The sequence below is a fragment of the Electrophorus electricus genome, chromosome 6 (genome assembly GCF_041902795.1).
Source record: "Electrophorus electricus isolate QZ-2024a chromosome 6, ASM4190279v1, whole genome shotgun sequence".
Classification (NCBI taxonomy): Eukaryota; Metazoa; Chordata; class Actinopteri; order Gymnotiformes; family Gymnotidae; genus Electrophorus; species Electrophorus electricus.
The window spans coordinates 25,982,878-25,999,308 of NC_137502.1; the positions used below are offsets into that span (position 1 = coordinate 25,982,878).

Below are 16,431 nucleotides of genomic sequence, written 5' to 3' on the forward strand. Positions count from 1 at the left end.
TTAATGTATTAATCGTTTATTTTCTTCCAGTTAATGTTTTTGATGGGGCACTGATAGAGTAGCACCATTAATAATTTAACAAATGCAGTGTTTAATATCAATATTATGTTACATGTATGTATGGATGGGGGTATGAAGAATTAAAGATTGTTGGTCTGTTTTAATAAAATGTTCATCCAATCTACTTTAGGAGAATACTTTTTCAAAATATGGTAATATTACTTGGGAAGAGTGCCAGGTTAATGTTGGACTAATAGACAAATCAATGTGCTAGCAAGCATGTTATGTATATAAAAATTCATAATACATTTGTCTGTTGTTTGTATGCATTACAGATGAGCACCCTGCTGTAGAACTGTTTAGAATACTGTCAGATATATGTTTGATCAGATGATAGAGGAAAGTTATTAAACTGTGTGCCACATTTTTCATGGTGAATACACTATACTTGGTGAAATCACTATACTTTAAAAGAATTGTATTTAGCATCATGAACTGACATCTGGGCTCATATATAGATAAAATACCACTACATTATATGAGATGCTGCTCCAAATAAGTCTCTTTGGAAATTTGTCTAACTAGTGTTAACAAAACTGCAGTGTACCATTTTGACTACACTACAGTCATTTGGTATAAGCTGTTTCATAAGTGCCTCCCTCTGTTCCTACCATGTGGTATTTGACATTCATTTAAGCAACAGAGCAAGAGTGTTATCATTAATAACATCAAGGCTGAGACATAGATCAGAATCAGTTTATCTGTTTTTAGATTCGAGTACAATATTTAGGGTAGTTTGCCACAAAAGTAACATACTAAATCTTACGATTCTGGTGAATTAATATGCGTTTCATTCTCAAACTGTTGTTGAAGGTGCATGACTGTAGTTCTTTGTAGTTCAGTGTTCTAGAAGTACATCTGAGAATAAATCTAAATATTATTTGGGAAACAATAGCAATGTGTATTAAGGTCTGTATTGCAAAAAACAAGCTTTTTTGCAGTCAGAACTCATATACCTCTTATAATGCAAACAGTCAGAGATGCAGAAATGTATACCTTTGTGGAAAGTTATGAAAACTCTTGTAGCAACACTACTGAAATAGTTATTTTTACGAGCTGAAAAATATCATGTTTGAGTGAGATGGTCATTCTCTTTCAATATGTAGCTATGCAGTCCTGTTTGTTCCTGGCATCAATTATTTCCATAAATTGTAAGGGTTATCTCCTTCCATTCGCTCTCATCTTGTCTCTTCCCATGATATTCTTGCTTTGTGCTTGCACTTTACTTATATATGTGTTGATCTTTACCGCCGCAGCATAAATGAACATGAATCTGCTTGTTAAACTCTAGTTGTTACGCTTCTGGTGCTAGAGGCTTTGGCTTGTTGGAGTAGCACTGAACTCTAAAACAGCATTTATGTTCATCTTACTTAACTGCCATAAGTTATAACTACTTATTTGTAATTGGATACTGCAAATATACATGATCCTCAATCATTTTAAATTCAGCACAGCAAATTTAATTACCCCAATTTGGACACATTTGTGATTGTTTTAGGATACATGTGTAATTTTTATTGAGTAAATTGTTGGATTCAAATTAATGAATTGACTGCAAAATAATTTTATGCATTTGTTTTATTAATGAATCAGCCATGTGTCATGTTCTGCTGGGGTGTTTTACTTCTTTCTGTAACAACATTGCTATGACTACTGAATCAGTAGCGTAGTTAAAAGGGTATACTGTGGTTTGTTACTATTGGTTAGGTACATTTCCAAAGCAGCATTTAATATAAAGTAGTGGTCATTTATCTGCAGATTAGAGCATTCAGATCAACAGGGTGAAGAATGAAGCTGTTCACAGTGCACAAGCGGTAACCATTACAACAAGTTACTGATCAGTTGACCAACCCCTGAGCTCTGATTTGCATCCCATTATTTCTATTCCAGTTAGCTGGCATTATCAGATTTTAGCTAAATTATCTGTTTTAGTTATAATCAGGTATGCCGAATACACCTTTTTTTGCAGGTATAAGACACTTTTTTTTCCCTATTCAAAAAGCCATAAGTAGTTTTGGTACTTTCAGGGCATTTTTTGCCCTTGCACTTGTGTTTTATGGGACAAGTTAGAACAATATGGTTGCAGTTTTCCCTTTGTATTTCTAACATTGTACTTCCTAAGAGCAAAATACAGAATTTCACAGAATTCTAATGAATTTTAATGCTACCTTGGTAGCTTGTCCAACATGTGCATTTCTTAATTTTTCAGAACAATTACATAATGTTTAGAAAGTAGGTAATGCAGTAACAAAAAGAATAACAAAACTTAGGGAAAAATGTATCTCTATTTATAGAATATTTTAAATGAAATAGAGATTAGAAATGTTATGTTATAAATTTTAAATCGGCTAAAGATTTAAATCGGCTAAAGATCCAAATATTATATACTTTATATAAGATGTATTAATAGTGAATATGTATCATATGAGTCCCTTGCAGTCTTCAAACACAGACTGAAGACCCATCTCTTCTTGTACCCAGAGGTACAAGAAGAACCAGAAACCAAAAAACAACAAGGGACAAATGAAGGACCAACACAAGTAGGAGACACAGGGGCAGAGACAATGCGAGAAGGAGATGCAGGAGTAGGGACGGGTCCAGGGCCAAGACTCTGGGTAGGGTTCTTGACAAGATATAGGGCACGCACGAGACTCAGGACCAAACCCTGCGCAGGAACTGGGGTCATGGTAAGTGGAGGGACAGGAGCGGGACTGAAGACATGGTTGTGATTGCAGAGACACGAGAGGAAGAGAGAGAACTGCTGGTCTGGGGCATAGCTGTGGAACTGGGGACCAGGACAGAAGCAAAGACAGAGGAGATCATATGAACTATGACAGATAAGGGTAACAGAACAAAACATACAACAGGCATGGATACAGGAACAGGGACAGGTAGGATGACTGATACCACAAGGCAGGGTAACGGGTTGAAGTACAGAAACACAAACAGGCACGGATGTATGAATAGGAACATAGACAAAACCAGGAACAGGATGAGGCAACACAGGAACTAGGGTAACAGGAGGAACAGTCACTGGGGTGGACACAGCAGTCTGGAGCAGAGGAGTCCTAGGTGTCTCTGGGAGTCCATCTGTTGCAGCCTCCTTAGGCACCGGAGAGTTAATCGTGGAAACCCCAGGGACGGGTCTGGCACGAGCCATGGGGAGTTGTGGAGTGGCTTCTTTTACTCCAGGAACAGCTGGGCCCAGGGGTGTGGCTGCGGTGTATGGTGGCGGGGAATCCAGGGGTGTGGCTATGGCATTTGGTGTCTATGGAACTGGAGGTGCGGCTGCGTCCATCAGCGGCGGCAGTGGGTCCTGGAGTGCAGCAGTCACCGGGAGATCCTTGGGTGCGGCTCCGGTGACCAGAGGCATGTCCGGGACCTCAGCAGTCACTGGTGGGTCCGCGGGCAGGGCTGCGGTGACCAGTGAAGGGTCCGAGAGTGCAGCAGTCACCGGGGGTCCAGGCAGCATCTCTCGCCCCAGGGTCTGGAACAGGATCAGGATGGGCGGCATCTCTCACACCGGGAACAGGCTCAGAACCAGGACGGGCAGCGTCTCTCATGCCGGGAACAGGCTCAGGATCAGGATCAGGATGGCGTCTCTCGCGCCGGGAACAGGCTCAGGATCAGGACGGGCGGTGTCTCTCGTGCTGGGAAAAGGCTCAGGATCAGGTTTGGCGATGTCTCTCGCGCCGGAGGCAGGGACCGGATCAGGTTTGGCGGCATCTCTCGCACCGGAGGCAGGGACAAGATCAGGCTTGGCGGCTGTGATGATGGGTGATGGGATATGGAGCTGGTCAATGATGGCAGGGGGTATTGATCTTGAAAACCTGGCCTTTAACTGATCAAAAAATCCCTACAAGGTACTTATTTCTTTAGGCCTGTGGGTCATGAGAAGGTCTGCCCACTGTAAGGCCTTACCCTCTAAAAACTGTAGCAGAAAACGTATTTTGAGGAATACTGGTGGGTCTGGCTGGAGGAGGTATTGGAAGTACAAGTTGCTTTGTAAAATTAATTCTTCCAAAGAACCCTCCCCATTGTTCTCGTGTGGAGAGAACATAGCCGGAGGGAGAGACCAAGCCTTGCCAGTTGTAAGGCAATCTAATAAGTCCACGTAAAATGCCCTGGGATCCCGAGCCCCAATGTCCATTACTTGAGTGACACCTACAGTGCCGGAAACATGAACACTGCCGGAGACTTCAGCAGTAAGCTCATCCTTAATATTAGTGTTGTGATCCGTAGGGTGTGAGCACTTGCCGGGAGTCTCGACCGTCTTGTGTCTGACATTTTCTTACCCTTGGCAGACTCCTTAGTCTTCCGTTGAGCACTCCTTGTCCCCATGGTGCCAAGGGTGTTATTCTGCCTGGGATGGTCCTGCTGAGAGAACTCGTCTTTACAGATAGGCAACCACTGACTGGATAGGCGTGCACTCACTGTGTTCAATGTAGGTGGGTTATTTTGTAACGCGGGAGGGGTGGTGAGCAAGGGCGAACATATGTGCAAAGTGCCGGCGCCTTGGATGTTATGATGCAAGGAACTAACTAAGGATGCCATAGCAAGGGATATAATAAGATAATATGTTTATTAACAGGCATAGACTAACAATACCGAGTAGAAAAAAAGACTAAAGAGACAAACATAAAAGGAGCTAGACAAATAAGACAACAAAACAGCAAGTATAACTAAACAGAGAGCGCGGGGAGAAAAGATATATATGAACGGGGGGTGAGGAATGGGAAGTGGGAATAAACAGGTGATAAAAACACACAATTGAGTGAATGAAAACAAGATCTAACTACACACGGGATCTAACTAAATGCGAAGAACACACGGGAGATAACTTAACGAGGAAATCCAAGAGCTAAACACATATCTTACAAAACAATAACCCACAAACAAGAGACGTGAGAATGGGATGTTTATAGGACTACAATTAGGGACAAACTCAAAACAGCTGGAGACTAGGGGGAGGAGACAGGGAACCACAGAGACTGACATAAACCCGGAAGTAACTAGGTTGTCTGGGAAATGGGGAATGCTCCGGTCTGTGAATGTGACAGTAAATAACTTCTCACTTTTATGTCACCTTGCACACTACAAGTTCAAAAGTTCAAAGTTCAAAAGACTTTTATTGTCATTTCAGCTATATACAAGTACACAGCACAATCGAAACAATGTTCCTCTCAGACCATGGTACAACATGAAACAAAACAAATGCAACAGACAACAATCTACACGAGTGCAAACAATACATTACAGTGCGATTAATTAAACAGCCATTAATCTCAAGATTCTAACTCTAACCCTATCTTCTTCTATATTACCAGGTCAGGACTATCTTGAACAGGTGATAAACTTTTTTGTGGCCACATGTATAGCAAATATATCAAACATTAACTCACTTAATCTGTATTTTTCCCATAAGCTGCTTTTTAGTGTTTTTCTCTGGTTTCAGTATTATTATGTAACACTTTGGAAGAAATATACAGAATAGTAGGCCAAAATGGCAAATATCTCCACAGCTACAGTGAATTTTCCAGGAGAGCTGACATGAGATGGAATGAAGGTGATCCAAACTGCACAGAATATGAGCATGCTGAATGTGATGAATTTGGCTTCAATAAAGTTATCAGCTATGCTATGGTTGCAATTCGATCATCTTTTGTGATACTTTTTGCTACAGGTGTAAGATATGTTTTTACATCTCAATACAAAAGGTGCTTTGGCAGTGTTTTTCTATTACAAAAACAATGTAGCTTGTTTACTTTCAGGGCATTTCTTTGCCCTTGTGCTTTTATTATATGGGACGAATGAATAAAATATGGTTGCTTTTTTTTCCTTAGTATTTCTGATGCTGATTGTACTTCACAACAGCAATGTACATAATTTCATATAATTCTGATCAATTTTAATGGTACCTTGGCAGCTTGTCCAACCTTTGCATTTTAAAATTTTTCAGTAAAGTTACTTAACATTTAGAAAGTAGGCAATGCAATAACAAAAGGAATAGCAAAATCTTAGGGACAAATTTACATAGAATTAGTCTCCAGAATCTAATGAATGCTTAAAATAATATGTTCTAAACAGATTAGGCAAAAAATGCATTATAAAATGTATTAATAATGACCCAAATGTTAAATTGTGACATTATATTGTTGTGATTATTTTTACAAAAAAAAAATCAACAAAGACAGACTTGGCAAGTGAATATCAGCATTTTTATTGGCACCTTGCAAAACAAAGCCATTACTCTTTTGATTCTAACGCTAACCCTTTTTATATAAAATAGTTTGTTCTGTATTACCCAGCTCAAGCCTAGCTTGCACAGGTGATGAACTTTTTATGTGGCCATATTAATAGCAAATATGTCGAGTATTATCTCACTTAATCAGAATTTTACCCATTAGTTGCTTTTTAGTGTTTTTCTCTGGTTTCAGTATTATTATGTAACACTTTGGAAGAAATATACAAAATAACAAACCAAAACTGGAGGCCAAAATGGCAAATATCTCCACAGCTACAGTGAATTTTCCAGGAGAGCTGAAATATGCTGGAATAAAGGTGATCCAAACTGCACAGAATATGAGCATGCTGAATGTGATGAATTTGGCTTCATTAAAGTTATCAGGTAGCTTCCGTGCTAGAAAAGCCAAAATAAAACACAAAAATGCAAGGAACCCAATATAACCCAGCACAGCCCAGAAACCTATGGATGACCCTAAATGACATTCTAGAATAATCTTTTCTTTGTATCGTTTTAGGTTTTTGAAGGGGAAAGGAGGGGAAATTATTAGCCAAAGCATACAGATAATGACTTGTATAAGTGTGAAAGCAAGAACACTGAGTCTCTGCTGTGGAGGCCCAAACCATTTCATGACATTACTGCCTGGAAGTGTAGCCCTGAAGGCCATTAACACCACTATTGTTTTCCCCAGAACACAGGAGATGCAGAGGACAAAGGCAATCCCAAATGCTGTGTGGCGCAGCATACAGGACCACTCAGAGGGCTGACCAATGAAGGTAAGTGAACAGAGGAAACAAAGAGTCAGAGAGAAGAGCAGCAGGAAACTCAGCTCTGAGTTGTTGGCTTTCACTATTGGTGTATTTCTATATCTTAAAAATATGATTAATATTACCAATGACAGAAATACACCAAAAATTGAAAAAGCAATAAGCAAAATTCCCATAGTTTCCTCATAAGACAGATATTCAGTTTCCTTTTTTACACATTTATCCCTCTGTGGATTTGACCAGGAGTCTTGGTAGCATTGATTACATTCAACAGAATCTGTTGCAGAATAAGACAGAAAAAATAATTAAAGATAGGGACAATGAATACATAAATATATAACTTAAAAATAACTTATGGACTTATTCTTATTTAAAATTGTTATTCATGAGAATGATGCCAACGGTTTATTTCATTTTTTAACCTTTTCTGGGCATTTTTGTACCTGTCATATTACTGATCTCTCCTTCAGCACATGGTATGCAGTCAAAGCAGCAGACAGGCCTTCCCTTCTGCACAGCCTTCCTGGTGCCTGGAGGGCAGCTCTCACTGCACACAGATACTGGCACCTATGATCAAAGGAAATCTTTCATTGTGTAAACAAGATTTTAACAGTATCTACTTAACTGATATCTTTAAATTACTGTTGCAAGTAATTATTTCATTTGGATCCTTTAATTAAGGCAATGGTGCAATTTCTCCCTTATTCTTACCTTATTAGTATTTTTTGCCCACACAATAGAAGACAAGTTTAGTGTTAATCGACTGTTAACAGAGAAAGTGGAGTCATACAGTCCAACAGTAACAAACTCATTTTGCCGTTGTTTACTTGTTTGCCAGTTTATGATGTCATATCTTGCAGCAGGGTCACCATTTATATCAAAATAAACTTCTTCACCCTCTTTGGTTTTAAAATGCACTCTTTTCAGCTGTTCTAGAAACTGATTAAACAGGTCAAGGTTTATTTGCTTGTAAAGGTTATATCACGTAAAAGCACAGTTAGGAACACTACATTGCAAAAGTATAATATTTTGCCTGGGTATAGGAATTAGTGTTAAATATTTGGCTGAAGTGCAAAATAGTAGTTACACAGTCTGTTAACTTACTGTGAAACAATTTGTTTGTTAATAATTATTTAAATTTAAAATAATCAAAAAACTTGGAATATTAACTTACTGGAAGAGGATCAGGCTGCTTCTTTGTTGGACATGTTTCTTTACAGCCTAGAAGGTCATGTAAGGTATGGGCGATAGCATAAACCCCTTTATACACATTAATGAAAACTGGCATAAGGGACATGTCAGTAAAAGTGTTTTCTATTTCAGACAGTTTCTCTTCACCTGTGCACATTTGTGAATCCACTGTATCATTCCACCCTGTATATGTACAATTAAATAGTACCTCCCAGAAATTAGTAAAAATGGCACTGCCTGCATATTTTAGTGGTTTTATATCTAGAATGAATTCTTTCAGACCTGCCACCTCTGTCTTTGGGATTGCCAGCCCTATGGCTCCTTGCAGTATGTTGTGCTTGTCCAGTGTGGCCAGTTCTGGGTCAAAAATCCAGGCCTCAGTTCCCACCCACTGATATCCAGTGATGTTGTGTTCAAAAAGTACATCCAGCAAAATCTGCAAATCAAAGTTGTCAACAAATCCCACAATCACTCGAGAAGTGGAGCTTTTGATCTGCTCAATGATTCTCATAACTTTTCCTTGTGAGTAAGTTCTAAAATATGGAAGTGAATATTCTAAGCATATGCCCATCTGCTCTGAAACTTTAGTAAATGCAGCCATGCCACTGTTGCCATAGTCATCGTCTCTTCTTATTGCTCCCACCCAGGTCCAGCCAAGGTGCCTGATCATTTCAGCCAGTGCTCTGATCTGGTGGTAATCACTGGGAATAGTGCGCAGAAATGAGGGATATTTCCTTTTGTCACTGAGACACTCACAGGTGGAAAAGTGACTGATCTAAAAACAGAGTCACACAGTTAGAGATATCCTGGTATATGCAAGGTGTCAACTGTTACAATTACATATAATATTAAAAGTGGGTAATTAAATGATTTTATGTTGGATGCTTCTTCTAACAATTACAGTGTTTTATTTGACATTATATTAATTGGTTTTAATTGTTAAAATCTTACCATGGGAATGCTGAAAGACCCAATACTCTTTGCAACAGCCATGGACACTGATGAATACGTCTCTCCTATTATGGCTTGTACCTGGGCTGGTTTTGTGCAGACCTCATTTGAGACTGATTTCTCATTTCCATTAACAAGTGCCATAGCCACCTGAACCCCCATTGCTGTGGAACCACAAGTGTCATATATCTTATAGCCCAGTGAGACACCAGGCAGTAAAGAGGAACTGTTGTTGATCTCCTCTATTGCAAAGATCAAGGACTGTGAAAACTGGAAGCCTCTGAAATCCAGACTCATTAATAAAAGAAAAATACAAAAGCATTATGTTAGGATGAAATCTTAAACCTTCATCATTACATGATTGTAGTTTGTGTAACATTTTTATAATAATACATGTTCTCAGAGTTCCTAAAATGCATTTTTTTTCTACTGCTTACCTCATGCACTTCAAGGGTATTGGCTTCACCAAGTAGGACAAGTCTATGATATCCCATCTGCTATGAAAGGGGAAAATCCCTCCAACTACAATGTCACCATCCTTTGATAGTTGTGGGTATGCAGACTCTCCTTGCAGAGTACAAGCAGTCGCATTAGCTCTGGAGAAATTCATGATGGCCATTAAGACATTCAAGAGACCAAAGACAGGCTCCATCCACCTATCCTTTCACAGGCTGTAGATAATGAAGAGAGGTGAGATGTTTCAGCTAGTTGAAAAGGAAGCATATGACATTTATTCAGCTCGAAAGGCAGAGTCTCTACAGCAAATGATCACTGGTGGGCCACAGTCAAAGGGGGTGTGACTTTGAAATGTGAGTGTCAGCACTGTATATTGGCATAGCAGATTTCATACATTACAGTCTCTTTTGTCTTTTATTGATGAGCACAACAGTTAAAAATACAACTAGCTTGAGCTTGATATAATGGATTCAAATTATCACAGCTTCCTCCTTTCATAGTTTGTCTGTAAGTTTGTCACTGAAAAGCATTCATCACAAGCTGGTAAGCATACAGTCTAGATTATAAGATAAGGGAAGTGTATAAGTAATAAATATAGTCCATGCACATGCATAATGTCTTTTAACCATCTTCTCAGTGCTTTATCAGTAGTCACCCATATTTGGGTGGCAAACCGATCTTATCCCAGGAGTGACACTGATAAATGTAAAAACCTCAGCAGAACTGCTGTGCCTGATACACTCAGAGCAGTTCAGCAGCCTCGATGCCTCTCATGTCAGTGAAACTGCTCTATTAAGAAATTTCTCTATCATTCTACTACTATCCAGTCAACAGTGGGCCTCAATTGAGGCACTGAACATTGATTAGTTGCATCCAGGAGTGGCATTACAACTAACATGTTGCATTTCTGTTATTGCACACCTTTATGCAACTATCATATTGGTGTACATAATAATGGAAGCCAGTGGGTGTCAGTGCAAGTTAGGAATGAAACCTAAAAGTTTCTGAATTAAATTTACTACAGTGTTTCTGATGAATGTCTTACTGAGACAGAAGTATCAAGGTTTCAGATTTTAGTGCCATATCAGTCAGTACTTCTTTAGTTACTGCTCAAACAAACTTCTGCGAGGGAAGACAAAGACTCTGACTTTTTGTTTTCTAAACTAAGTCAGTAAAGTCTCACTAAGAGGCTACAATTCTAGGTTCTAGGTTTGTTTACCATATTGTAATTGTAATGTTTTCCTTTTTTATTGTTTCTTTTGCTTATTAGTTTACTAGTTTCATAACATTAGTGTGGGTTCTTCTGAATTTGCTCATCACAGCTTATACTGAGCAAAATGATCTGGATGGGTTGATTAAGATAGGAGTTCCATTGTGCTGCCAATATGAACCAAAACTACTACTTCGGAAAGGTCTGCCTACGAAGACGTATGGCTCTGTTAGCCATCTCCGCCAGCTCCAACAATACAATTCCTCGGTTCATGAATCTTGGTCTCCTCACCTTTATCAGCCTTCATCACTCTCAGGGCAACCAGAACAATTAAATGGAAAAGCAGACTTTCTCTCTCTCTCTCTCTCTCTCTCTCTCTCTCTCTCTCTCTCTCTCTCTCTCTCAGAGGTACCAGAACTATTTCAGGCAAAGGCAGACTCTCTATCTCTCCCAGATACATTAGATGATTTCAAAGAACGGATGCTCTTTTCAGTGCCATTGCAGCAATTCGATAAAAGACTCTCCTAGAATGCCAACCCAGTAGACCCAAGTTAAATGGACGCTCTCTCATTCTCTCAGCTCTATCCCGATGACTCCAATGGAACACACTGGAACATATGCTTCTGCTAGTGGTAGTGCTGAGTTATGTCTATGTTGTCTTACCCAAACCAAAACCCCTGCTTTCTCTCTGTGTTTTCTTTGCTTGGTTCTTTGCTCATTGTGGTTGTTTGACATTCCTTTTCTGTTTCATAAAATCTAATTCTCCAATGAGAAAACCTTGGTTGGCTTGAATAGAGGCATACTGTCTCAAATGAGTAACATCAAATTGGTGACTGGTGATTGGACTGGGGTTCATGTCACGTTTGTGGAGGGAGTTCCTGGAAAGTTAAACATCGCAGTGTGCCTTTTGTCAGGGATACCACCCACAGTCTAACAAAAAAGACTAAATGAGTAAACAAAGACCTGGGAAAATTATTGAAGCTCCACGCATCACAACACGTGAAGCTGTTTCCTTGGTTGGGCGCAGTATGCTCAGACGCTGTCACGTTTTGGCCCCGCCCCCTCCTCTAACGTCTTCGTGTGTGTGTGTTCGTCTGTATTGCCACGCCCTCTCGTGTCATCCACCTGTTCTGTATTATGTGTAATCATCTTGAGTGTGTATACGTCTCGTGTTGTAGTACGTGTTGTTGGTGTTTGAAATTTGCATAGCTAGTGTTCCCCGCATCTTGTTTACCTCGGAACATCACACCAGTGTTTTGCATTATTGCATTAGCCTGCTCCCAGACTACCTGTATGCTTGTTTTTCTTGCTTCTGTTTGATTTCCTCTTGTTTTCCTTTTAGCTGTTTGTTTTATTTTGTTTTCTGGTGAGTGATCATTAAACCTGTTCACTCACCAGCTTTCATCTCACTCCCTTGGTTTACTAACATGTGACATTAAGATTAAGGATACAACTATTATATGATTTACAGTATATAAGATGTGTTGATAGTGAATATGTATACATATTAATAGTAAATATATACAAAATGTTGAATTGTGACTTTATATTGTGTGATTTATTTTACAAAAATAAAATAAATAATTTGAAAATACCACATTGTCATTTTTAATGTAACTTTGCAAACCATAGCCATTAATCAACAGATTCTAACACTAACCCTAAAAGTTTGTTCTAAAATATTATCCACGTCAAGCTTAGCTTGCACAGGCAATAAACCTTTTATGTGGCCACATTAATAGCAAATATGCAGACTATTAACTCACTTAATCGGCATTTTACCCATAAGTTGCTTTTTAGTGTTCTTTTCTGGTTTCATTAAGATTATGTAACACTTTGGAAGAAATATACAGAATAACAAACCAAAACTGGAGGCCAAAATGGCAAATATCTCCACAGCTACAGTGAATTTTCCAGGAGAGCTGACATAAGCTGGAATAAAGGTGATCCAAACTGCACAGAATATGAGCATGCTGAATGTGATGAATTTGGCTTCATTAAATTTATCAGGCAATTTTCGTGCTAGAAAAGCCAAAATAAAACACAGCAGAGCCAAGAACCCAATATAACCCAGTACAGCCCAGAAACCTATGGATGACCCTAAATGACATTCTAGAATTATCTTTTTCTTGTACAGTTTTATATTTTTGAATGGGAAAGGAGGAGAAATTATTAGCCAAAGCATACAGATAATAACCTGTATGAGAGTAAAAACAAGAACACTGAGTCTCTGCTGTGGAGGCCCAAACCATTTCATGACATTACTGCCTGGAAGTGTAGCCCTGAAGGCCATTAACACCACTATTGTTTTCCCCAGAACACAGGAGATGCAGAGGACGAAGGTGATCCCAAACGCTGTGTGACGCAGCATACAGGACCACTCAGAGGGCTGACCAATGAAAGTAAGTGAACAGAGGAAACACAGAGTCAGAGAGAAGAGCAGCAGGAAGCTCAACTCCGAGTTGTTGGCTTTGACTATTGGGGTATTCCTATACCTTAAAAATATTATTAATATTACCAGTGTGATAAAAGCACCAATAATAGATACAGCAGTAAGCAAAATTCCCATAGTTTCCTCATAGGACAGATATTCAGTTTCCTTCACTACACATTTATCCCTTTGTGGATTTGACCAGGAGTCTTCATAGCATTGATTACATTCAACAGAATCTGTTGTGGAGTAAGACAACAAAATAAAAAAATAAATAAAACAATAAAAAATAGAAATTAGATTCACAGGAACAATGAACACCTAAATACAATACAAATGTGATGGATTAATGGATCTACTTTGTCTTAAAGAAAGTAAAATAACTAATATACTCTATACATATATGGACATATTTGTTTGAAAGTGTCTTTAAGATTTTTATTCACTGGAGTAATGCCAACCGTTTTATTTATTTATTTATTTATTTTTGTTTTTACATGTTTTCTGGAAATGTTTGCACCTGTCATATTACTGATCTCTCCTTCAGCACATGGTATACAGTCAAAGCAGCAGACAGGCTTTCCTTTCTGCACAGCCTTCCTGGTGCCTGGAGGGCAGTTTTCACTGCACACAGATATAGGCACCTATGATCAAAGGAAAACATTTGTTGCCTAAAGAAGATTTAAACAGCATCTACTTAGCTGATATCTTTACATACACATTTCAAGTACTGACTTCATATGAATCTTGTTAGTAAGGCAAAGGTGCAATTTCTCCCTTATTCTTACCTTATTAGTATTTTTTGCCCACACAATAGAAGACATATTTAGTGTTAATCGACTGTTAACAGGGAAAGTGGAGTCATAAAGTCCAACAGAAACAAATTCATTTTTCCGTTCTTTACTTGTTTTCCAGTTTATGATGTCATATCTTGCAGCAGGGTCACCATTTTTATCAAAATAAACTTCTTCACCCTCTTTAGTTTTAAAATGTACCATTTTGAGCCTTTCTAGAAACTGATTAAACAGATCAAAGTTGGTATGTTGATAAATGCTTCATCCTATTAAAAGCACACTCAGGAATGCTACATTGCCCATTTACTTACAAAACTTTGGCTGGGTATATGAATTAGTGCTGAATGTGTGCTCCAGAGAAGCTTAATTGTCAAAACACTTACTGTGGAAGGATTTGGCTGGTTCTTCATGTGACATGTTTCTTTACATCCGAGAAGGTCATGTAGGGTATGGGCAATAGCATAAACCCCTTTATACAGATTAATGAAAACTGGCATCAGGGACATGTCGGTAAAAGTGTTTTGTATTTCAGACAATTTCTCTTCACCTGTACATGTTGGTGACACCACAGTATCATTCCAATCTGTATATTTACAATCAAATAGTACCTCCCAGAATTTAGTAAAAATGGCCTCGCCTGAAGATTTAAGTGGTTTTATATCTAGAATGAAGTCCTTCAGACCTGTCACCTCAGTTTTGGGGATTGCTAACCCTATGGCTCCTTGCAGTATGTTGTGCTTGTCCAGTTTGGCCAGTTCTGGATCAAAAATCCAGGCCTCAGTTCCCACCCACTGATATCCAGTGATGTTGTGCTCAAAAAATACATCCAGCAAATACTGTAAATCAGAGTTGTCAACAAATCCCACAATCACTCGAGAAGTGGAGCTTTTGATCTGCTCAATGATTCTCATAACTTTTCCTTGTGAGTAAGTTTTAAAAAATGGAAGGGAATATTCTAAGCATATGCCCAGCTGCTCTGCAACTTTAGTAAATGCAGCCATACCACTGTTTCCATAGTCATCGTCTCTTCTTATTGCCCCCACCCAGGTCCAGCCAAAGTGCCTGACCATTTCTGCCAGTGCTCTGCTCTGGTGGTAATCACTGGGAATGGTGCGTAGAAATGACGGGTATTTCCTTTTGTCACTAAGACACTCGCAGGTTGAAAAGTGACTGATCTAGAACAGATTCACATTCATGTCAGGCATTATGTTAAGAGATAGCTGTTAACTTTACAGGTAAGCTGTCAACATATACATGTAACACTAGCTGTCATAAATACATATAACTTTAGAAGTGGACAGGATTATAAGATGCATGCTTCTTCAAACATTAAATGTTTTATGAGACATTACATTAATTGGTCTTAATTGTTAAATACTTACTAAGGGTATGCTGAAAGGTCCAATGCTCACTGCGACACCCATGGACACAGATGAGAAAGTCTCTCCTATTATGGCTTGCACTTGTGCAGGCTTTGTGCAGGGCTCCTCCAAGACTGAGTTTTCATTTCCATTCATAAGTGCCATGGCCATTCTGACCCCCGTTGCAGTGGAGCTACAGGTGTCATAGATCTTATAGCCCAGTGAGACACCAGGCAATAAAGAGGAACTGTTGTTGATCTCCTCTATTGCAAAGATCAAGGACTGTGAAAACTGGAAGCCTCTGAAATCCAGACTAATTAATAAAAGAAATATAGACATTATCTTAGGATGAAATCTTAAAACTCCACAATTTCCGCATTATTGTGGATCATATAAAACATTTTTAATATATCCTCACACATTTTCTGAAATGGTCTTTGCTTACTGCTTACCTCGTGCATTTCAGTGGAGGTGGTTTCAGCAAATAGGACAAGTTTGTGATCTCTGAAATGAGATTAAAAGAGAAAATTCCTCCAACTAATATGTCTCCATCTTTGGATAGTTGTGGGTATACAGATTCTCCTCTGAGGATGCAAGTAGTCCCATTAGCTCTCGAAAAGTTTATGATGGCAATTATTATATTCATGAGAGTAAAGATATGCTCCATTTATTTATCCACATACAGACTTGAGATAATGGTTAAAAGTGTGTGCCAGGTCAGATGTTCTAGCTTGTTGAACAGTAAGGCTATGTGGTATTTATACAGATGGAAAGGCAAATTCTCAAAGGTAAGATTTTACAGGTAGGTCAAAGTTAAAGGAGGTGTGACTTTGAAATGTGAGCAGGGTAGCCTAATTTACCTGTGGATTAAAATCTGCATGGGAAATCTTTACCTGGGAATTGAAAGCGAAGTATGTTTCCTCACCAACCATTTAAATTGCCATACCGGGTTTTATATTTTGTTGT

General features: G+C 38.8%; 2 protein-coding genes across 2 annotated transcripts; both read right to left on the reverse strand.

The window, feature by feature from the left end:
• Positions 1-6,334: 6,334 nt before the first annotated feature.
• On the reverse strand, positions 6,335-9,865 carry LOC113567573 (extracellular calcium-sensing receptor-like). The gene is made up of 6 exons (XM_035525109.2): positions 9,651-9,865; positions 9,214-9,505; positions 8,246-9,037; positions 7,783-8,010; positions 7,515-7,638; positions 6,335-7,348 (listed from the first exon to the last, which is right to left on the reverse strand). The coding sequence occupies exons 1-6, from the start codon at positions 9,863-9,865 to the stop codon at positions 6,441-6,443; spliced, it is 2,559 nt and encodes an 852-aa protein (XP_035381002.2). The 3' UTR covers positions 6,335-6,440.
• Positions 9,866-12,559: 2,694 nt separating this feature from the next.
• Positions 12,560-16,169, reverse strand: LOC113567576 (extracellular calcium-sensing receptor-like). Its single transcript, XM_026995632.3, has 6 exons — positions 15,918-16,169; positions 15,487-15,778; positions 14,488-15,279; positions 14,099-14,326; positions 13,831-13,954; positions 12,560-13,549 (listed from the first exon to the last, which is right to left on the reverse strand). Exons 1-6 carry the CDS (start codon positions 16,130-16,132, stop codon positions 12,642-12,644), a joined length of 2,559 nt encoding a protein of 852 aa, XP_026851433.2. The 5' UTR covers positions 16,133-16,169; the 3' UTR covers positions 12,560-12,641.
• Positions 16,170-16,431: the final 262 nt, after the last annotated feature.